Here is a 23,793-nt window from a genome sequence, read left to right as displayed (position 1 = left end):
TCCACTACCGAAAGTTTGATTATTAACCGTCACACGACAATCTCACCATGCAATTGCGTAGTCGCACACAACTACTGAAAAACAAAACGTATGAAATAGTTCAAAAAACTAGTGCTTAAAAAATTAATGAGCGTCTAAAATAATAAAGTGAACAACAAGAATTATTATCATTGCAATTAAATGCATTTTACGTTGACGATTCCTACAAAGGGATTTTGGTCAAATTTGTGCTTTAAGCTGAACTTCGTGCATTTAGTTCGGCGAGAATTGCTTTACTACATTACGGACGAGCACACAACAAATCGAAGGTAAAAACGACAAAAAACGTTGATCTGCATATAGTAGGATGTAAACGCACGCAAAGTGAGAGAAAAGTAAAAAAAATGGAAGCAGCGAATTTTAAACGCACAGGAAATGTCGCACCGTGCGGATCCGGATCAAGCGGAGGCGCAGAGATTCGAGAGATCAAGGTGTAACACTTCAAACATGCTGCGGTATGTTGGAAATGCCTCAGCCACCTTCTCCAAATGCGAAGCGCTGTTTGGGATCCTAAATGCATATGGGTTCAATTAATATGCAGCTTTTGTGCCCTGAACCAACTAAAGTCATTTCGTTAAAAGCCAATGCCTTAACTCAGTGGTCGGCAACCGCCGGTCGTCGGCCCAGTACCGGTCCGCGACGAGTTCGTTACCGGGCCGTATAATTTTTCAGGTTAAATGTTTTGAAACATTTTCCCCAAATATCCCGGGGATGATAAACAAATTTATGCGTTTTTATTGATAAATATTTGTAGTTTTTTGAAGGCCGGTCCGCGATAAAATTTCAATTTCAAAAACGGTCGGCAGTAGAAAAAAGGTTGCCGACGGCCTGCCTTAACTGATGTGGCCCTTCATATCACTGATGATGGCATGAGCATTTGCCGAAACGTTTGAATGATAAAGTATGTCAATTTTTACGTCTATTTGGGCCGTTATATTCATCATTAAACTTAGGAATAGATCAGTATTAGGAATAGATCATACTTAAGCTGTGGGATATAACCCGTGAAGTTCATAATACTCTTTAAATGATGATTTTTGTGTGGTTTGGCTTTTCTGCTACACTTCTACTATGTGGTATAGTGGAGAGGAACGGGAATGTCTTGATTTTTTAGGTGATGAATTCGTCCATAAAGGTTGGGAACCACCAGTTAAGAAGTTTAATCCTTCATTTTTATGCAGCGTGTTATGCACATTTTTGAATAACACAAGTGCATATCATTGCCTTAAATGCATTTAACTATTACAGATACGTGCACGACAGGTCATAGTCTAATAGTCGATTTAGTTATGCCAAACATGTGCAAAATTTCCCTTAAAAGGGTACTTTCAAGATTTTATTGTCATGTCTGTGATCATTTGGCATCTGTTTAAATTGGAAGTATTGTATTTTGGCGGCTGATATAATCACATGCAAACTGTAAGTAATAATTAAATCGTATTTCCTAATTACGCCAATATAGAAGACATCGTCCCCAAACTGCTGGTGCAATCATTGTTTCGCAACCCGCAATAACCTTAATGCCGAAGTCCGTTCGTCTCCCGCGTATCCAATGCATATTCCATATATAACGCCTTGATTAAACATCTTCACCAGTTAAAACAAACACGAAAGGCGGAAACAAACTGCCTCCAAGCAGGCCACTAATGCGCAGCCAATCCGACCCCTAATTAAATAATATCGGCTACGTTCCACTTTCGACTTGGCAAGGAAAAGGCGATTTGGCGGCGGGAAATGGCAGCTGGAAAGCCGGCGGGGTCGCGCTCTCAGTCACGAGAGTTTAAGACACGTCGTGGATATGACGCCAGACCTGGCACGTGATCGTTAATTAGCGAACCGAAGCGAGGTATGACTGTTTATCACGTTGTGCCTCATTGATTGCATTTTGCGGTTGGATTTAATTATATTCGGTTCTTCAAAAGGAGCAAAGGTCATTTAACAAAAAGTACGTTTAGTTGCCAAATTGTAGTTTGGCAGGCATGAACGTGAAAGGTAGATGCTATTTGTGTTAAGGTCATGTGACACGACTGGTCAAATCACTCTTGCTTATATGTCTGTTATACGAAAGATAAATTGCATACATGTAGTTATTGTTATGTTTATGTCTTTAACTTAAAGAATTGTGTTTGTTTCAGTCCCTTTTACATTCGTAGTCAAAATCGCTGCAGTAATGGGAACTTTTTAAAATTCGTTCAACACATTTGGCCCATAACAAAAACTAAATAAAACCTTTTATTCGGACACGAAAACAACACTGTTAAAACAGTCAAGTGCGAACCGTTTATGTGATCAGTAAATTGCAGCACTTTTTACAAAATAAGTTTGCCTAAAGATAGGGCGCAAGATGTAAAAAACTGACTAGTAAACACTATCAGCTATTTGTATGATTATGCCTTCTTTTATCCTGTGCCAAATGGTTCTTATATCGCTCCAGCTGTGAAACATTGTACCAACTGTTGGCAATCAATCTTTTCCTATCCTCCAGCCACATTGAAACCTCAAACGTGACTTAATCCGGATTAAGGAGATGTTTCAGGCGAGAAGGCGTTTGGATCAAGTCGTTAATCACGTGATCACAGGAAACGTGTTTCCGCATTTTCCGATCACTATAGCAACGGGTTGTCAAGCGCCGCTAGCAGATCCTTTAAAAGGTCATTAATCTGCGAATACATGACTAAATGGAGATTGGAAGAAGGCTTTTGTTTCGCATTTACAAGAACAATATGGGAAGGCTTACAGACTTGTTTTTCTGTTTTTGCTTTTGGTGTTAATAGGATTGTGTTTTTTTCGATTGCACTGAAAACTCTTTGGACGTAATAGTGTAATACTGCTAAACCATTTAACATCGTATCACCAACATCTGCATTTTAAAGTCGAAGCCAGGCACTGTAAACTTACACCTACAATAATAAAACGTTGAGGTGTATAATTACAGACCATTACCAAACGAAGTGACAACAATATTCGCAGCAAAAGTAGGACTAAACAAATTAACCCATTTCATCAGTGAATGTCGTACACATAACAGAGTGTCGTCTTCGGGGCATATATTCAGTAAATTGTTCAGTAACATATGTTCACGACTCGCTTAGTCCACAAACAGGAAAATGTGAAACATGCGAAGCGAATCTACTGAGAAACGAGATTCGTAAATCAGCGCTTTTCTCGACATGTCGTGTCTTGTTGGTTCAGATTGCTTTGGAAAGCTCAAATATAATCAATCAGTGCTAGGTTACCAGTCATTTGCACCAACTCCAGGCTGTTTGTGCCAAAGTATCGTTTAAACAATGTAGAAAAATAAAGAGACAGAGTCTTTTTTTCGTATTTTCTGTCCTAAATGAATTATTTTTTCTATTTCGCACCTATACTAAAAAAAAGATTACTGGTCAGTGTTAAAAAGTTTGTGTGGTACGTAGTAATACAAATAAATGCTAACATGTTTAATATTTTGGCGCGAGGTATAGGAGCAAAACCAATTTCAACAGGTCATTTAAGTAAAATTTGCAATGAAGAGCCAAGAGCAAAACGCTTAACCCGTTAAGCAAACACTTGCGTAGTTTCCATTTTACATAAACATGTCTGAAAGGATATTAACTTAAAATGATATTCTTAAAAAGACATTAACTTAAAAGGATTAAACTCGTACCTCCAATTACACACAACAACGAAATCTTAAACGCAACCACATATTCCTGCATCAAATATTTCAAAAACCACAAGTATCTGAGAGCAACAGCAGGCACAAAGCCCAACCACGATTTGGCTTTTGCAGCGGCGAATAAAAAGTCGATTATCGTTTGTGACTCGTTATGTGTTGGTCAATCAGGGGTGGACAGTGGAACGGACAGGGGCGCAGGGTTCGTGTCCAATCAACGTGACACAATTAGCTCGTTAACGCAGCTCCGCAAAATGACTTTGGAGAGTGTGAACAAACACTTAAGAAAAGTCCGGATATCCGTAAACCTATTCTTGGTTATTTTACTTGTGGTGCTGTGTATAGCTAACTGTCAAAATGCCGTTTACTTATAATCTAATACTGACAAGATACAAACAAGCAAGTACATTCGTATGTATCATGATCTTTTTTGACAATATAAGATTTCGATAAGTCATGTTTTTTTCACAAAAGTCCCCTAAAACCGTGGATTGAGTACATAATCTTATGATTCAACATCAATGCCATTGGATTTCGAGCAATAAAATTGTGGCCAAAACCGAACGTACATGGTTCAAAATGTGGTATTATTTGGTTGTGTATATTTGTGAGTGCATTTGGTCACTGTGTAACACAGCAAACCCGAATGAGTGCAGAAAAGGGAATAAAACAGTGTACTCACTTTTTAAATGACAGCCAAGATCTGGTAGTGGATTTGAACTTTTCCGGATCAAAGATTGTTACGGCGTCAAGAAATATTTCCTGAAATGCGCAGTATGACATTGAAACAAACCAATACAATTATTGGTTTTACAAGACGGGTTCTACAGTTGCTACAACACAAATAGTTTGTATTAAATCGGGGATGTGCAACTTTTAACAATGATGGGTCTTATCCACATTATTCAGGGGCCGTTTTATGTAACACAAGTTGGCTTTCCTTTGTTGCATAAGCAAACGAAACATGCAGATATAGTTAAGAACTACCAGCAAATCCGTAAGTGATTCTTGCCGCATTGTTAGGTTGCAGAAAATTAGCACTAGGTGTATTGATATACTCAAAACAAAATAAGAATTAAAATCGTTTGCTGGTATTGCACTGAAATATCAAGACGTTATCGCAGAGCGCACAACCTTTATTCCTTGGTCGCATTAAGGCCTTGCGATGGTGGTTGCGCTTAATAACAAAACGAAGAGCCAAAGCTCATTCAGATTCTACTATGCGCATAACAATATATATGCGTGCTCATATACAAATGATATTTCGGGTACTGCACATGATTACATATAGGTATACATTCAAAACGGTAAAACATTGGTCTAACTCACTCTTCCCTTTGGGATTTTCCCTGTTGCTTCGCGGCCGAGGGCAAAAAGCAAACCAACGGCGGTTGAATAAGCGACAGATCTGCAGAAATAGCAAGGTTGACAAATGTATAAACCAAAGTTTCTCAAACTCTTTTTAACCCGAAGTATACCTATGAAATAACCTTAAATTTGGGCGCATTTGACTACTATTCAGGGCACAACGTTTGGGAAACAATGGTGTAAACTGTAAACAAACAAAATAGTTTACTTACGTTGTACATTTGGATATCGGCATAAGATTAAGAAAGTAGTAAGTCAACGATAAAATGAGGTTGATTAATGATTCTGTGGCGTTCTGCGGAAAAAAACATCATTTGTTAAGCAGAATGATTTTGTTAAACTCACAACGAGCAATAACAGCAGAATGGATAGCTATCCGGCAAAATATAATTATGTTTGTGATATTTCGCTATATAATCAAAAGGTCCACGTTAGGTTAATGCGGTTTTGCCTAACATACATTTGAAATCGGTTAAAACGAAAGCCACTTTTTTGGTAATTTGTTTGGTCAATGGTGGCTGTTAACTCATTACAACCTTGTTTAGCTTATGTACCGGTCTTTTTAACTCACAACAGTTCCATTCGATTTCCCTGATAATCGCTTGTGTTCATCTGCGATCTTCTGCCACAAAAAGTCCAACTCGCTGTGATATTGCTTCGCTTTTGGCCAAGTGAGTTTGGAATCCAATACCAACGTAATCCTGTGGTTTCTGAGAGGGACAAAAAACGTTGAACTGGAAATCGTAATCAGACCAGTGCACACTGAATCGCAAATGGTTGCTCAGACAGTTAAGGCTAAACGGTAAAAACATAGTTTGATGACATTTTATTACAATCCTCAATTATTTAATCTTTAGCGCCACCCGACGAATATCATATTTTGGTGTTCAGTTTCACTAAAAACAAAGTGGAAAAACAAGCTTAGTGAATCAAGATACCTAAAGAAACGTATTTTAAAACTATTTTCTTTACATCTCTAATCTTTTCTTTAGCGACATCCGACGGAACTTATATTCCAGTTTTCAGTTTTACCAAGAAAAGGAGGAAATCAAGTTTACGTTATACATAAAAAAATTATCGTTGGTAAAGTAAATGTAAAGGGCATGGCTTTGGTGTCAGGGCCGGGAATCTTGTTTCACTGACATTGTACCTATCGAATTGCAGTACAATGTTGCACCCATCCAACGTCTTCTGTGTTCTCTCCTTCTTGCTTGCCACTTTACTAATCGCCACGATAAAAGGATCAGACGTTTTCTTGCGTTTCTACAGCAACCAATTTAAACAGTTTTGAGGAAATAGACATTAAAGTGATACACTGATATTAGGTTTCTTATTTTTCCTGTTTGTTGTCAAATACAACTGCAAAAGGTTTGTGCGACATTAAATAACCGCGAAACTTGCAAAAACCAAAGTATAAGAGAAACAGTATAACCAAAATTAGGTTAATTTTTGATGAACTGTTTTTTTAACACAAAAAATGACTTTTTGTCTTTTTTTACAGATAAATGAGTTTGTAAGCAGGTTTATTGCATGACTACAAAATAATAAGACTGACAAAACTTTCGTATTGGGAGGGGTTCTACAATTCAGGCTATATTGTTTATCGCCTACCTTTTCAAAGTCAAGCAAATGTTGAAAGCTCTCAGCGGGATCGGTGTTTCCACGCGTCGAAAACTCCTTACCAGGCCTAATTCAAAGCAAGTATTTTACAGACTTTCAAGTGACCTCAAGAATTAAACATGAATGCCACTCACGCTGTTGATTCGTGTGCTAGCAACTTGTATATTGGCAAGAGGTATTTCTCGTAACGCGGTCTCGTCGCGCTGTTTCTGTGAGAAAGAAAACAATATAGTGTACAGAATAAAATGTGGCCTGATTGTTCTGAATCAGGATCTTTTGTTGGCTTAGGTGTACCACAAATGTCAAATAACTTATTGAACATGGCAAAGGAACAAGAATTGCATGAATCAAAATGTATTCACAAAATAAGTCAAAACCAAATTCCGGTTTCTTTGCACAAGATCAATTGAAGGTCCAACAAGTTAGTATTTTTAAAAAAATTTTGAACAACTCTTAGCAGTAAAGTGAAATGTAGAATTGCTGCAGCAAACGGACATTTTAAAATTTTTGGCACTTTCTCGCAGTTTAAGAGAGGTTTACAACGTGCGTTTTTGCAGCAAAGCATCGAAAAAACCCACAAAAAAGCAAATCTTACTGCATAATAACTTCTTGCAATGTAAATGGTTTGGACAGTGGATTAGGATCGTCCATCCAGAACAATGGCCGGTTTGGATCAATAAACCTGATAAATAAAGTATGCAATAGTTGGTGCTAACAAACAGTTTAAATAATAGACAGGAAGCGTAACAACAAGTTTGGTCGTCACCCATCTAAACATAAACAAAATTTCACAAATTTGGGACCTTGCTTCATTTTTCACAAAGAAGCCTAGGATTGGTTCTGGCCTAGGAGAAAAATGTAATGGCCAAGGAGAAAAATGTAAAATGAACGCAATACGCAAGTTGTCAAACAAGCATCACTCTTTTTACCTCAATTATGGCATCGACAAACAGAGTCAAAATTTATGACACAAATGTAGGTGCTAACAATAATTTTGAGCGTGATTGAAATATTTTGCAGACCACACAACTCACCTGTACCACTTGACCGAAATGTCAAACGCATCCCTCCAAGTAAACTTCTTACCTAAAGATTTAAAAACAAATACTGACATGCCGAAATAAAACAAAAAGTGGGCTGACATTTAGTGTTAAATACTTTCCAAAACAACAAAACCTCTTTTTCGTGAGTTTTTTTTCGTGAAAATATGAAATTTATGAATTTATGAACACTTCACACAGTCCACATGACTTTTATTCGAGAATCCCATACCGTGTTTGTTTCTGTAGCTCTTTGGCGCCGCCCAAAACTCGGCGGCGGTTTGTGCAACTTCGAGTGAGGCAAGACCAGCAATGAGATTCGCCCGCGGGTTTTCAATGTAAGCGTCAGCAAAGCGCAAACTCTAGAAGACACAAACATGCATTAAAATGTGTGAATTTTCTTTTCGTTAAAGTTGCCTACATCACGTGTTCCGCGAGAAATATATTGCCATGGAATCGGTTTAAAATAACTGGTTTAACAGAATCAGCGTAATGAAAGCAATTATCCACTATCGCCAGCTTTGTTTATTGTGTTGTCACAGTAGAGCTCATTATTGCGTGGGCCTGTTGCTGTTTAATATCAATACAGAAGTAGTTCACTGTGAGCTTGTTTATTTTATTGCATCTTTATAACATTTCGTTTGGTGTCCTGCAAGACTATTTTATTGCATAAACCATAAAGTGTTCGGTGGTTTAAAAAAAACTATCCTTACATTTTACGATTACTAACCTGAGCTGACAAGATCTTTCCCATTGTGTGTGCATAACATAAAAGTCTTCGTCGCTTTCCTGACATTTGATCCCATGATGGCGCAGAAATATCCCTACATACGTATAATCAACAACATTGTTCACAACTAATATTTAAAAGTTTACAATATTATGCGTACACGCAAGTTTAACGGCACTTGAGCAATTTGATTACAGCGGTTTGTACCAAAATTGTAATTGTTTCAAAGTGGCCGGCTTCTTGCTTATAAGCTAGGATACTCAAATCCTAAAATAATTCAATCTAACGGTGTAGTTTTTTACGTATGAGGACCAATGTTTATCGCGTTAGGAAAAATAATTCGACAGTATTTTGCAGGGATGTGCCAAAACTGCAAATGTTCTGTTTGGTCGAGCACCGAGCATCTCACGTTAATGTTCGGTGCTCGGCCGTGCACGCTCGGGTGCATTATGACGTCACAAACATTCCCTATTACACGCATTACAAGGTCGCTTACGTCACCAGCGGTGTGTTAAGCTTTACAGGCCCATGAAGTACACGTTTTTTCACAATCATAACACATTTAAATAAACAGTCATTTTTGTTCTTGTATACCTTTTCAAACAAAATTTTCGTATGTTAGTATGAATATGCAAATTTAGTGCTCGGGTCAGTTTGTGCAACTGCTCGGCCGAGCATCAAAAATAGCGATGCTCGGTACCGAGTACTCGGGCTCTGGCTCGGCTCGGCCCATCCCTAGTATTTTGTTAAATTCGGAAAACGGTTCGGAAGTATTATGCTAATGTAATGTAAACTGAACAAGACAGTTTGGTTGGATTCCTTTTAACGTGGTGCTGATTTATTCAGAAAAACCAAAATCGTGTGTATACGTGACAATTAATGGGCGCTGAATTAAAACCGACAGATTGTGAAAAATATAACCGAAATTTAGTTAGCTATGAATTAATACAAACCAGGGTAATCCGGTCTTAGTTTGGGCCCAAATCCGAATATACAAGCCCGCCTTGGGCAGAAATTTGAGTTGGTCTAAGAAACCGATGCGAAAGACGGGCGACGGGCAAACATAAAATCTACTCACTACACAGATGTTCGAATCAAAACACGTCATAACCCCGCCTACTTGTCCAAAAAAGTGGAATTACGACGCAACTTAAAAAAGAGTAGTAATTCAGGCTTTATCTAGCTTTAACCAAGTATAGTATTGGACTGTTTCATAAAAACAGATAAAAGCATAAATCGTTTCTTTTAATAACAGAAATATATATTTCGCCTTAATAAATAGGCATCGTCAGTTTCTGCAAAAAAGCAAACATGTAAGGGGCTGTCGGTAAAAGTAGTAAAAAATAAATAAAATAGTTAAAACACTTATAAAAATTTTAAAAAATTTAAAACTGTACAAATTAAACAACTGCGAAGCACAGAGGCAAACCACGACTAGCGAGTGGCCACAAGCGACACGAGAAAAGGCAAGAAAAAAGAGACGTGATAAACTGATAAGCCATTACAGAACACGGTGGGAAGTAAATAAACCTCTAGGCGTGAAGAAACAAAACATTAAGGGGTAGAAACACAAAGATGGGATTACCTCACGCGCGGCAGAATCATTTTTTGTATGTTAATTTCGGCCTTGATTTTGTTCAGCCATTTATCTTCAAAAATATCTAAAAGATTGGGTGAAGGCATTTGCACAAACACAACAAAAAAACACAGGTGGATGTGCGGTTTACGCTTTAATATCGCACTATGGTTCTCCGCGTAGTGGCGCAGTAGCGCAGCTCGGTCATTGTTTGCCGAGCAATCGAACGTTTTCCAAGTGGCGCGATGGGTATTCCACCGTGTGGAGAACTTGTTCTTGGTTTGACCAACATATTGCTTGCCACACTTGCGGCAAGTGGCCACATAAATGCCGTAGTTGCGACATGTTAGATTTTGGCAAAGTTGGATACTGCCTGTGGGCGTTTTTAAAACGGTGGTATGGTACACCATAGTTTGGTGACTACCAAAATTACCACATAGTGCGCATTTTCCGCATGGACTTGAAGAGCCTGTGCCGTTGTCTTTGCCTGCCTTACCGATGGACAAAAAAAAATGGACAGTTTTTGCAGAAACTGACGATGCCTATTTATTAAGGCGAAATATATATTTCTGTTATTAAAAGAAACGATTTATGCTTTTATCTGTTTTTATGAAACAGTCCAATACTATACTGATCAGAAGCAAGAATCTTTCTTTTATACATTTTATTGTCTGCGGGAGATTCGCTTAATAACAAAACTGTTTTAGCTTTAACCAATATACGAACCGAAAAGTAGGGTCCACTTACAGTTGTGTTGCGAATCACAAATAAAATTCGACAAATAAATTATAACAACCGGTTTGCTCCCATATGTCGTTACCTAAAGCAAAACAGGAAGCATTTGAATTGCATTGTACGTCGCCCAATTGACAAAAATACATCATACATGTTTTCGACAGAATATTTTCGAGCCGCATTGCAAACTGCCAACGACTACAATTGGTTTGTTAATATGCTTACTTGATGCGGGGTTGGAGACCAGGCTGCTCCGTGTAGTTCTGCAAAACCAAGTATGTTTCACAATATAATGGGGTAAAATATTTTAAACCCCCCGCTACCAATGTAACTCTATATATTGAAATAAACATGAATCTTAGGTATAAAAACAGTAACACAGTTCATAATATTTTGATTTGAAAAACAAATGTTCACAAAAAATGTTTTCCCTCTTAAGCGTATTTTTTTAAAGATAAGTCACACAAATTTTGAAATTGCAAAAACAAAACCGTTTTAATTGATAATTGTGTCCTAATAGGGAATTAGATTTTTAGGTCAGAAAATTAATTAGGCTTGCGTTTTGCAATGGTAACTGGAAGTTTTGGCATAAAAAAGTATATTGGCATTTTGCTTAAGAAAGCATAAACACAGCCACAATTGATTTTGAGATAACACCAATTTACTGATGATGGCATAAGCATTTGCCGAAACGTTTGAATAATAAATCATGTCGCTTCTTACGTGTATTTGGGCCACTATATTCGTCATTAAACTTATGAACAGGCCCGTGTATGGGTTAACAATTTATCCTTTATGGTGAAGTAAATACGAATTAAACGAGTTTCCCACAGTACCTGCACACTGAACATGACGTCATACGACCAGTTCTCCTTAAAGCCAGCAGGAAGGTCATTGTCCGGAGTGAAATCCTGTACGTCGGTATCAAGATGGGAGTGAACGTACCGGCACCACTCTGAAACACACAACAATATGCAGGCGCGTTTAATAGCAAATAGTTGCCCATTTTAATAGGTAACCATGTTTTATACGTTGCATAAAAATTACATTAATGTCAACATGAGGTTGCAACGTGGCAGATAATAAACCGAAAATTAAGGTACACCGGTCGTAAAAGTGATTGCTGATTCTACATTTCCACAAAATTTTCCATCTTGTCTAATAGACATTGGCTTCGTTTACATTACAACAACAAACAGAAAGACAACGTACAAGAGGAGGACTTACCACGCAGAAACATGGTAGTAGGGCATGTGTACTGGCCTTTAGGCTGCTGAACTGGCCGTTCTGTCGTGGCCTGCAAAGTGACAGTTAAATATCAATACCATGAACAAAAACATGAGGATTTATTGATGTACAAGAAACAATTTGAACCAGTGGTTCCTACATTTCTGTAGACACAGCCCATTTTTATAGGTTTATGAAGTCTGTAAAGCCCACATACAATTAACCCTATTTAAGAAGCTTAACTTAATTTTTTTTTTACAAATTTTGACACCTGGTACTATTTCTCCTCTGGGGTCAGGTAAACCTCATTTGAAACCACTGAATGAGACTAACAAAACACAGTGAATGTTTGCCAGGCTTTAGCCAAGAAAATAACACATACCTTAGTCATTTCTTTTATAGCAGGATAGAACTGCCCCATTGCCGCATAACATGCTCCCTTCATAAACTTGCACATCTCGTTAAATGGGTCAAGGGTCGCACATGTCTGCAAAACAAAATACTTACGGTAATAACAGGATATTCAACTGTTTTTGATTATATTTATATTGAGTTGGTCATGAAACAACATGCTGTATATTATGTTGCAACCACAACACAACCATAAGTTCATTTTAACACAACATCCAATTAAAACAAGTACCGTTGGACAAGTTAATATTATTATTACAGGGAGTATAATTCAGGCTTTCTATAAACTTACTAATGTAACATATAATCAACTTAGAGCAGTATCAAAGAAAGTTTCAAAGTCAGTGGGGATTAGTCAAACCCATTGTAGCACATACAGCCAACAGTTTACCACTGAATATCTACTACAATTGTATTATCTGTTGTTGTGGAACTGAAAAGTCCAAATAAAAAGCCAGTGAAAAATCATTCAAACACAATTATAAACCCACTCTAAATGCATCCAAAGCCTCTTGTGGTCTCCCTGTGTTATACAGCAGCATTGCTTTCCTCTGGTACAAAACTGAGTTGGTTTGATCATGTGTTATTGCTTTGGTGTAGTAATCAATTGCAAGCTGAAAGTTTCCCACTTCCCTGTGAGCAAATACAAAGAATGAATCACACACAATGCAAGTACAGTCATCACATGTAAGGAAAATGGGGGAAATAACACCAGATGTAATTTTATGGCCATCAACTAAATGCATGGTAAAATCTGCAAGTAAACCATGACTTGCATAAGTTTACTACTGCAAAGACATAGTTTGACTCAAGCTAAATTAGATGATTGAAATATAGACCATCTTGCACTCTATATCCAGATTTAAAAATATCAAATCTGTTACCATTTACCTGTATGTCTGTGCAAGACTTTGCATTACTTCTCCATGGTCTGGTTTTAGAGCAAGAATTGATTTGAATATTGTGATAGCTTCGTCAAATTGTCGCATGTTGTACAAGCATGTTGTCAAATAATGCATAGCTGTTATCTGGTGAGGTTGTAGTCTCAGAGACTCCTGCAAATCCTTGTATGCCTCCTGGTATCTCTGTAAAATTTTAAAACAAAATCAGAAAGTTGTTAGTTGCAAAGACATTTGCTATAACAGGAACAATGCAAGATTTGTTAAGCATTATATCAAAATCAAACTACACAGTAAGAAACTACAGTACAAAAAATCTCATGTACATTCCAATGTGCATAAAACATACATAAAAGTAAAAACGAAAGAGGGAAAACAATTTGACAAAACGTTTTTGTCGGTTACATCCTATAGTACAGGGGTGTCCAACCTTTTTGGACAAAGGGCCACATGCGGTTTACGAATGATTGCGCGGGCCACTTGAGTGTTACTGCCAATTTGGAATCTCTGTCTTATAATTTCTTATTAAAATCCTCACACCGAAATTCTAATCTTAGAAATGTGTATTATCCTCGTTTACAGTTATAAGAACAATAAACACACCAAGATACAGTTAAGTCAACAAAGTTTTTCCCACATGTCGACATTTCAATGTGCAAGTTTGGCACTGTTTTTCTCTAACAAGTTTGGCAATATTCAGTGAGATGGACGATGGAGAAATGCAGAGCGATTTTTCCATATGGCTGTCAGAAATTACTGATCTTACAGGGGATTTGAAGTCACATGTCAACCTTTCTTGGAAAGTTCTGTTGGAGTTACTTGCTTTTTATTTCCTGTTTGGCATAATCTATATCACTGCAGAGTGCGGAAGATGTTTTTCTGCTAAATGCGTTTTGCGCGAGTCTCTGATACCATGCAGATGTATTTCAATGAACCAAGAAACATTAGGCTACTGACTGACTCTTCAAGCACGAGTCAGATTGTGACGTAACAATGTAGAAATTGTGATGCGTAACAATGTGCATTGTGACGCAACAAAAGTAGCTTGAACAGTTGTGTATTACTATTCTATTAACAAAGAAATAAGGCAAACAACAATTAAAATGTCAATTTTTCGGAATGAAAGTTTGCCATAAATTACGTAGGCGATTAAGTTGTCATTTCAAAAATACTACGCGGGCCACTCATAACCTTCCTGCGGGCCACGGGTTGGGCGCCCCTGCTATAGTACATGCATCATATTTTTTACCTCTAAGAAGACAAGACTTATCCCTCTCATCAAATACATTCTGTATGATGGTGCCAGTTTTATTGCCTCTGTGTAATCATCCAATGCATGTGCATATTGTCCAAGAGAAGAAAACGCCTAAACCAATAAACTTGATCATAAACAAAAGCAGAATATATTGCTGTATGAAATTAAAGCTTACTGCAAAGCCTGGTTGGTTAGGTAATGCAAAAACAAATAATACAACAACACAATGCTGTTACTTAAAAAAGTAACAAAAAGGTAATTTGCTGTACAAATAATACAACAACACAATGCTGTTACTTAAGGTTAAGCTGCAAAATGGCCTTACATCTGCTCTTGTTTCATAAATTTGCAAAGTATCTCTGCTCCCTGCAGCATGGAGAGCCTTGGTGTAATCAGAAAGAGCATGAGCTGCATAGGTAGGATCCTCCAATCCCAGTTTAGAATATGCCATTCCCCTTCCATAGTATAGGGCAGCACAAGGACTATCCCCTTGTTTCTAAATACAGCATTAAATATTAGCATACTTCCAAGTTGTGTTATATTTGGTGTCCTCCAACAGAATGGCATTGCTGTTACCTTAATCCACTATAGCTATATTATTATTTAGATTTATGGCACTTGATTGAAAAAGTAACGGTTAACTGCTAGTTGTAGCAAGCAAAGTCATTAATAGCCTTATGCCAAAAAGATTGGAAACAACCGCACTATACTTTACTATAGGGAATGTCAATTACCCAGTGAGCAGTTGTGTTTGGTGACTCATACCAAGTTTAATCTTGAGAGACCAAAGTCTAGCATAGCTTAAGTCAGTTTTTTAGCAGTGGATTACAACAAGTAGTTTGGCAATTGCGTATTAGATGCAAAATGGATTCCAAAAAAATATTATAATGGTTGGCAATAAAACTACTTTTTGCTTATATTTTATTTGAGATGTGGTGCAGTGAATACTTTAACACCATTGATTCAAATTATTTGGAAATCGTGATTTAAATAGGACTAAATTAATTTTACCTTGATCACTTCACTGTAATGGCCAACAGCGACATCTGGATAGTTGCTTTTTAAAAGAACAATTCCAATACCTAATGTAAAAAGTAAATGAGAAAATCTAGTAAAAATGTTCAAGGACATAGCAAAAAGTATTTTTTAATACTCCTTGGTTAAACTGTTAGGGATAGCTTTATAATCACACCAAATTGTTAGTTCTTTTTTAAGATTGCTGATTTGTTAATTTCTTTTAGGACTTCTTCTAAGAAAGTTTGAGATAATAGAAATACAAGTACACAATATTCAACATAAAATCCAAATATGAATAAACACAAACACATACTCATTTGCAATGTTTCCTTTTTAGTACTACAGACCATCGGAACCATATGTCTGTCCATCACCTGATTTGCATATTGCTAAAATAAAACACACACATTAGAAATAACTTACTTTTTAGTAAATTTCAATCAACTACAAACCTCAATCTTCTTGTAGTCTAAGTCTTCTGGGGCGCATGAGTTGATTATCGGGCCATTAACTTCATTTTGACATGAAACAGGAATATCCTTACACAGATTGGTATGGAGTTCCCATTCCAGGCCTGTAACATGTGTTTGATATGTTTATTCAATTTAAATACCTTTCTTGTATCATCACATTGGCAAAAAAACTTTTGTAAACTTCGCTCTTGTAACTATTAACACTTAATCTTGCTGATATAGAGACATTTTTAAAATGCAGAAAACAGATACAAATATTTTGATCCTTTGAAGGTTCCACAATTTTTTGTACCACAAGAAAGGAGAAATTGAAAATCACAATCTTTGTGGACAATCTCAAAACTTTCAAAATTTTTCTACCAGCATCAGTAGCAAAAAAAATTCGTTGTCAAATTTTACAAATATTTGTTGTGTGCAACTAAATTTATGTGTATTGCAGCCTAACACATGCATAAAACAATTAGCTTCAATTGACCTCAAATCCCCAGAATTCCTCAGAAGAAATTCTTATCCTTGCAGTGCATGTTAAACATTAATGGCTTCTTTTTAGTAACTTTCTTTGAACCTAACATTCTAAATGTTGTTAATTTGGTAAGTTGTTAATTTGTGTCATCATTTACAAACTGTTTGCAATTAGTCAAAATGAAGTATTCAAGCATCAGACATATTTATTTAACACATAACATCCACAGGTAACCTTTTTCGATGTCGCAGTCTTTTGAAGTTGATCCAAAATCGCATATTGTCACTTCTGCAAGAGTTTCAGTGTCAGATCCAAAGGTAAGCGACAGTCTTGCAGTCGTATAAAGCCACAGTAAAACGGAAATATGATACTTCTTTACACTCATGATTAAAAAGTGTATTTCATCATTTGTGGCGCTTCCAGAGAGACGAACGAAACTTCACAAAATAACAATGGACGTTTCCTTGCAGTTGTAAACATAAATTGTGTACTCAAGCGTGGCAAACTACCGGCAAAATATATTTTTAGCGATCATAGAAACTATAGTCGATTTGGAAAAAAATGTATCTTCTAAAAGTTATTATCACCTAATTAGCCAAAAACGAGCTCCAAAATTTGTCAAAATACAAAAATTAATTAATTTATTTGTCTACAAAACTGTTTAATTACGTTTTACTGTTTCACCAGACTTTTAAAAGTTTTGCCAAGTTTGTTAACCGATTTAATAACATTTATAATTAGAATGCAAAAGGATAGAAAATGATCCTTGTTTAAACATTCATTTAAGCTCTTATAACATCGTTTGTGTGTAATTGAAGTTTAAAATTGCACAATGTTTAAACTAGGCCTATTCAACCGTGACAATACTACGCGGCATGTAACAGCTTGAAATAAGCGACCGGTTCTGCACCATTGATGACGTCGATGTGACACACGTTGATGATCATCAGGTGCAACGATGCAAGAGTTTGATTCTCGAAAGTTATTGCAAAGAGTTTAATACATTTAAAAAAGAAAATAATTTATTAGACAAAAAAAACTAATTCTTTGTTGTTGTGTCGAAAACTGTATTGCAAATGTTAGTTTACGAAAAGGGCATTGTTGGAAAGAGGGCATTACACTAATCAGCACAAAATTGTGTAATAACAATTTGTTTTAGTAGAACATTTCCTTTTTGACATCGGATAAAATAACACAGTAAACATGCGATCTATTTTTATCCTGCTTTTGGTCAATTTCTGTCTGGTTTTTGCCAAAGTTGGAAGAAAGACCCTGGTTTTATACGACAACTCTGACATCAAGGCAACACACTCAATTTACTTTAAATCTTTGGCAGGTATGTTGTATTTAACACAAAAGTGTACAAATAAAAAATTTGTTTCTGATTCCTATCTAAATGTTAACTCATTTTTTCTTTAGATCGTGGCTTTGATTTGACATACAAATCTGCCGATGATGCCAGCCTTGAACTTATTAAATATGGAGTTCATGTTTATGATAACCTTATCATTTTCTCACCATCAGTTGAAGGTATTGATTAACACATATCAAAGCAAAAAACAGATGGTAACCTACTTTTTTTTTAAACAGACTTCGGCGGAAGCATAAAAGTATCCACTATTACTGAGTTCATTGATGGTGGTGGCAATGTTCTTGTTGCTGCTGATTCAAGCATTGGAGACCCAATTCGGGAACTTGGTTCTGAATGTGGTGTTGAATTTGATGAAGAAAAAACTGCTGTCATCGACCATCACAACTTTGACACTAGTGACCGTGGTTCCCACACCAAACTTGTCATCGACCCTAAAACCCTAATTAAGTCAGAAAACATTGTAGGCAAACCAAAAGCCCCTGTTTTGTACAAAGGAGTGGGGTAAGTTAAAGTATTTTTTTTTGTAAACTATTATTGATTAGGTTATGACCAATATGACTGTGTTTTCATAGTATGGTCCTTGATCAAGAGAACGCACTTATTCTTGGCATCATGAAAGGTTCACCAACATGCTACTCTTACTTTCCTGATGACAAGATTGATCAATATCCACTTGGTGTTGGTACTAGCACTGTTCTTATTGCAGGTCTTCAGGTGGGGCACATACTAGTTTTCACTAACATAAACTCTTTCCAGCTCTTCTTTAACCAAAATCATAATTTCAGAAGTATTATTGTCCATGATTGCAATGTCCTGAGCATTTGTTTAATTAACAAACTGCATTGAATACTGTTTTTAATACATTGTGTATCTACTTTAGGCTAGAAACAATGCAAGGGTTGTATTCAGTGGATCACTGCAGATGTTTAGTGACGAATTCCTGACATCAGGTGGAAAACACATAGCTGAAGGCTCCAAAGCGTAAGTTACAATATCCAAAGTTATCACAACTTTTTTCAATTTAAAAAAAATCACACTTCTTGCAGTTTTGCAAAATCTGGAAATGAGGACTTGGTAAACTCGCTCAGTAAGTGGGTGTTCCAGGAAGTTGGAGTTTTACGAACAGGCAAAGTCATTCATCACAAAGTAGGAGAAGCTGATGCACCGGAGGCTTACACTATTCTGGAAAATGTGGTAAGTAGCATGCTCTAATAGGAATGAGTCCTAATTGTTATTGGTCTGTTTCGATGAGTATCATACTTGTGTTGATAAGCTTGACCAAGCATACATGGTTTGTATATCACACAAATATGATTTAAACAATGAGTAAATTTTTTAATTCTTAACCAAGTACTAAACATTAAAAATGGCTGGCTAGTATAAATACTTTTGAGGAAAAATACAGGATAGTAGGATGTTTCAACAAAATGGTTTTTGATCAGAAAAGGCAATCTGTAGCAAAGTGTAGCATGTTTTTTACTTAACAACAAACAGCAAACTTTTCTGTCAATTTTGATGATAATTTAGCAACTAATACCATTCAAACTCAAATTCAGTGTTAATTATGGGTCCCCTTCCCTGAAGGGGACACATATTGTTTTTGTCCGTATTTTTTTTTTTCTTTTTTTCTTTTTTCTTTTTTTCTTTTTTCTGTCTAACGCTGGTTTGTGAGACGCATTTGGTCAAGAAACAGTGCTTCAAATTTATTCAAATTTGGACATATGTTAGATATTAATCCAAACTTGGTCCACCTGAAGTTTGACCCCAAATTACCCAGCGGTTCACCCACAGGCCCCCGAAACGTAAAATTTTTAACGCTGGTTCGTAACGCTTGTTTAGTAAAGAAAGCGTGCTTCAAATTTATTGAAATTTGGACATATGTTAGATATTAATCCAAACTGGGTCCACCAGAAGTTTGATCCCAAATTACCCAGCGGTTCACCCACAGGCCCCCGAAACGTAAAATTTTTAATGCTAATTTGTAACGCTCGTTTAGTAAAGAAAGAGTGCTTCAAATTTATTGAAATTTGGACATATGTTAGATATAAATCTGAACTTGGTCCACCTGAAGTTTGACCCCGAATGACCCAGCGACACACCCACAGGCCCCCGAAACGTAAATGTGTCTAACGCTCATTTGGTCAAGAAAGACACTGTAGGCAGAAGTCCCAAGAGAGTACGTTTACGAATAATAGGGCAGAGCGGGAGGGCTCAGCTTGACGTTGGACAGACGTTTTACGAGACGTCGTTTCGGTGATTAGAAATCAGCTGTTTTGCACAGCAATGCTATGTCGTTTTATTAAGTTATCACTCACATTTTCAGTTTTGACAAAGGTTTCACACCTATGACGTGATTTAAACCTAATAAGCGTGCTTCGGTTTCGTATATGTCAAGCAAAACTTTCTTAAACAAACTAAATATGAAAAAATAAACTTGACTTTTTTGCAAGATAAAAGTTTTTTTTTAAATGCTTAGTGTCAGGTTGGCCGCTGCATGACCACGGGTTACTTAAGGTCAATTACTAGGTATTACTAACACAGTTCAGAACTTTCTTACGTCATAACGTAGCGTTTTTTTTTTTATGAATCAAATACTCAAGGCATGTATATATTAGGTCAAACGGTGTTGTTGAACACCAAGGACGGCGTGTTATTAAAAACGGTGTCAAAAGGTCAAACAGTCGTTTGGTGTGTACACCCTAAAGGTTACTACAGGTCAATGGTACTCGTTTGCGAAACAAAGTTAAATGAAAAACTCGTTTTGCGAAACAAAGTTAAATGGAAAGTTATGTATACACTTGCAGCAAATCGCTTTTTAATTGTCTGTAACACAACTGTTACAGCTTTCTAGAAAAAAATTGTGTTTAAAACCCGACCTTGGACGACAATATCTGGGTCAAAGCAAGAGATTAAATTGAAAGTATTTGTTTCGTTCTTTTTTATTGTTTTTGTAATTATACGACAATAATAGTGCAAAAAAATACAAACAAAATTTTTTTATTGTTGGGTTAATGCTTTCTAAAAATTTGTCCTTAAGAATTAAAAAATCACCGCAACATTTGTTTACCATAAATCCGCAAAAACACGCATGTGGGGACCCATTAGTTTTTGTTTACAAAAACAATCATATGTGTAGATCAAATGATATGTATAGTAAATTGGTAAATATCGTATAGAATATATAAAATGGAAGTATATCAGAAAGCCACCATTCTAGTTTTTGAAGGCTTATCAATCTATCAGCAAAAAGACTAGAAGCAACATGTGTTACATATTTCACATACTAACATTCCTCTACCTTTGCAGCACTACAGTATCGTCATTGAAGAGCGCACAGAATCAGGAAAATGGGTTCCATACAAGGGTGATGATGTTCAGATGGAATTTGTGAGAATCGATCCATTTGTCCGTCTTCCTCTCAAGCTGAATCCAAAGAGTGGAGCTTTTGGATTAGACTTCATCTTACCAGATGTATATGGTGTGTTTCAATTTAAGATCGACTACACTCGACTGGGATACACTTTCCTCACAAGTGCTACTCAGGTAAGTTTTAGTCAGGTTTGAACATTCATTACAATATTGGAGGACTTTTGAAGGGACATGTTTACTTGTTGCAGTATAACTGTAAATTGATTTTATATTATAAGATAAAGAGTGCATTCAACAAGCATTCTATAAACCTGACATAGTTCTTTTAGCAAGATTTTTATGCACACCAACTTTTTATCGTGCTTTAAGATTATTATTCCTGGAGAGTATGTTGGCTTGATATGTAACATATATTTAAAACAATTCAAAACATTTTCATTCCACCCTAATATATTACAGACATAGTAGATGCTAAACCATACAAAGATCATTTAAAATGGGGTCTTTTATCAACTTCATAGGTTATATTTCCAGAGCTTAAGTGTCTATTCACAAATCACATGTAAAAATTGTAAATTCCTCCCCTTTAACTTTAAAAATTCCTCCTGGTTGGGAACCGCTGCTCTGTCAAAACAAACCAGTTTTAACACAGCACCGCAATATGATTTGTAAAGTCTCAAACACATTGACCTAACTTTTACCGACACAATATCTTTCACAGGTTTCAGTGCGTCCACTCCAGCACACACAATATGAGCGTTTCATCCCATCAGCTTACCCATACTACGCCAGTGCGTTCAGCATGATGTTCGGAGTTTTTGTATTCTCAATCTTCTTTCTCTACCACGGCAACGACAAAAAGGGAAAAACCGAGTAACTCGTTCGAGTCCGGAACTCGACTTCCGGAAATCTTCTAAATAAAAAACTCAGCAACTGAAATATTTTCGACCTTCGCAGCGTGAAATCAGTTCAACCAAAATATATTTGACCTGGTTTTGTTCGGATTTTTTTGCGGGCAATCGTTTTCGGGGATGTGTATGTCATTTCATAGTCGCAATGCCTCTGTATGCTGTTTTTTAAATCTTTAGCTATTTTTCCAGTTTTAAGGCTGACAAAAAACACTACCACGTAGAAAATAAACTCTCTAATCTGTCCGCAAAATAAGCTACTTTTTCAGTGCGATTTGCTTGGCTTCTGTCATAGTTCAAAAAAATATTTGTGTCGTGTAAAGTGAAAACCACAGCGTTTCATTGTGCCTGTAGTTGCCCTTTATGGTTATGGGTGACTCTGTTGTGTGCTGTTTGCCCCATCCCGTAATAATGTAATTTAAACGGTGTCCTTCCCTTTTCCTGGAGCAAATTTATTGTCGACAAATCAAAGTGCAATTCTGTTGCAAATTTTCGTGCCTGGAAATCTACACAACTATATGTCGTATTTTTCTGTATTGCAAACTGTTTAGCATCATGGTCAAATTGTAAGCGGTTAAACGGTACTGCAATTTGGGAAACGATTTTGGTGATGTTTGAGGTCAATGTGAAGCAAAATTTTTGGCTTTTTCGCACTTTCTAATTCACTCGCCGACTTTGAAGCGCGTTGTTTTGTCAGTTGCTGTTGAACAACAAAAATAAATCTCCCGAACTTTGGACAGAGTGACTCAAAAGGCAGTTGAACAGACATAACAAGTATATGATAATGTTGCTAAGTTATAACAATAAGTTAACCGGTAAATTGCGATTTCGGGACAACCATGCATCAGTAATAATCCTCTAAAGTAGTGTGATCCAACTTTTTTGTTGTGCTTATTACAGTGGTGTCACAAGTGGGGAGGAATTTACTTTAATTGGTACATGTGGTTTGTAAAAGGATACTTTAGCTTTGTATGCATAACCAGTGGAGTTGATAAAATACACAATTTTAAATCATCTTTGTGTGGTATAGCATCTAATATATAGTAGCCTATATTAGGGACGAATGGAAATGTTTTGAATTGTTAGGGGGTGGAATTCAGTTAGAAGGTTGGGAACAGCTGGCCTATTAGCCTAAATCAGTGGTTCTCAAACTCGGTTTTCGGAGCCGCATGCGTCTCCCTACTTATTTTGCGGCTCGCACCAGACCTCAGAAAACCACCAAACATTGCTATTATAGCTTTCAAAGTCATCTTCTTTAGTGATTTTCTCAAGGTTTCGTTTTTTTGCGGCTCCCTACACACTTAAAAAAATACCATTTGGCCCCGACAATAAAAAAGTTTGAGAACCACTGGCCTAAATACTGCTTTTATAGACTTTAGAGATTTACACACCAACATCGAAATCACATTTATTGGGCACAGTTTGCTTAATCTAAAATGAGGACAAAGGGATACTTTTCACTGCTACACTTACTGCTTTAGCATGTTTAGGTACGGTTTCGTCCCTCAATTTTGATGTTGAACATTGGCGTAGCTGGGCCCTAGAGTCACAAAATTACCCTACTCCCACCTCAATTTTTTTTTGGAAAAATGTTAGTTGAGCTTGGCGACATACTTGCACTAAAATGATCACCAAC

At 36.6% G+C, this 23,793-nt stretch overlaps 2 protein-coding genes across 3 annotated transcripts; one reads left to right on the top strand and one right to left on the bottom strand.

The window, feature by feature from the left end:
* On the bottom strand, positions 1 to 16,996 carry LOC145225657 (tetratricopeptide repeat protein 13-like). Of its 2 annotated transcripts, none has more exons than XM_080092229.1 (24): positions 16,743 to 16,995; positions 16,025 to 16,146; positions 15,886 to 15,961; positions 15,567 to 15,637; positions 14,881 to 15,051; positions 14,550 to 14,666; positions 13,293 to 13,486; positions 12,893 to 13,034; positions 12,373 to 12,477; positions 11,991 to 12,060; positions 11,600 to 11,718; positions 10,989 to 11,026; positions 8,453 to 8,546; positions 7,955 to 8,084; positions 7,717 to 7,768; positions 7,278 to 7,364; positions 6,817 to 6,891; positions 6,674 to 6,749; positions 6,213 to 6,325; positions 5,634 to 5,772; positions 5,275 to 5,357; positions 5,024 to 5,102; positions 4,377 to 4,456; positions 1 to 549 (listed from the first exon to the last, which is right to left on the bottom strand). In XM_080092229.1, exons 1-24 carry the CDS (start codon positions 16,891 to 16,893, stop codon positions 438 to 440), a joined length of 2,496 nt encoding a protein of 831 aa, XP_079948355.1. In that variant the 5' UTR covers positions 16,894 to 16,995; the 3' UTR covers positions 1 to 437. The 2 variants fall into 2 exon arrangements, with proteins under 2 accessions (XP_079948355.1, XP_079948356.1); XM_080092230.1 differs by lacking the exon at positions 1 to 549 and adding an exon at positions 2,258 to 2,699 and having other exon boundaries at positions 16,743 to 16,996.
* Positions 16,997 to 17,561: 565 nt separating this feature from the next.
* Positions 17,562 to 22,894, top strand: LOC145237113 (dolichyl-diphosphooligosaccharide--protein glycosyltransferase 48 kDa subunit-like). Its single transcript, XM_080099867.1, has 8 exons — positions 17,562 to 17,844; positions 17,928 to 18,038; positions 18,099 to 18,381; positions 18,453 to 18,594; positions 18,761 to 18,861; positions 18,927 to 19,074; positions 21,187 to 21,423; positions 21,971 to 22,894. Exons 1-8 carry the CDS (start codon positions 17,712 to 17,714, stop codon positions 22,124 to 22,126), a joined length of 1,311 nt encoding a protein of 436 aa, XP_079955993.1. The 5' UTR covers positions 17,562 to 17,711; the 3' UTR covers positions 22,127 to 22,894.
* The last annotated feature ends 899 nt before the right edge of the window (positions 22,895 to 23,793 follow it).

Source organism: Phallusia mammillata, chromosome 1, assembly GCF_965637545.1.
Source record: "Phallusia mammillata chromosome 1, kaPhaMamm4.hap1.1, whole genome shotgun sequence".
In the NCBI taxonomy this organism is placed as follows: domain Eukaryota; kingdom Metazoa; phylum Chordata; class Ascidiacea; order Phlebobranchia; family Ascidiidae; genus Phallusia; species Phallusia mammillata.
The sequence above is the reverse complement of the archived record's forward strand: the minus strand, read 5'-3'. Positions and strand labels throughout refer to the sequence as shown.

Excerpts from the sequence above, each read along its gene's own strand:
- LOC145225657 (XM_080092229.1), bottom strand. The coding sequence starts at position 16,893 with ATGAGTGTAAAGAAGTATCATATTTCCGTTTTACTGTGGCTTTATACG. Across the intron at positions 12,478-12,892 it reads AGGCTTTGGATGCATTTAGA|ACATGTGCGACCCTTGACCC; the intron begins GTGGGTTTATAA and ends TTTGTTTTGCAG. Across the intron at positions 6,750-6,816 it reads CTAGCACACGAATCAACAGC|GCCTGGTAAGGAGTTTTCGA; the intron begins GTGAGTGGCATT and ends GCTTTGAATTAG.
- LOC145237113 (XM_080099867.1), top strand. The coding sequence starts at position 17,712 with ATGCGATCTATTTTTATCCTGCTTTTGGTCAATTTCTGTCTGGTTTTT. Across the intron at positions 18,862-18,926 it reads ATAGCTGAAGGCTCCAAAGC|TTTTGCAAAATCTGGAAATG; the intron begins GTAAGTTACAAT and ends CACTTCTTGCAG. Across the intron at positions 19,075-21,186 it reads ACACTATTCTGGAAAATGTG|CACTACAGTATCGTCATTGA; the intron begins GTAAGTAGCATG and ends CTACCTTTGCAG.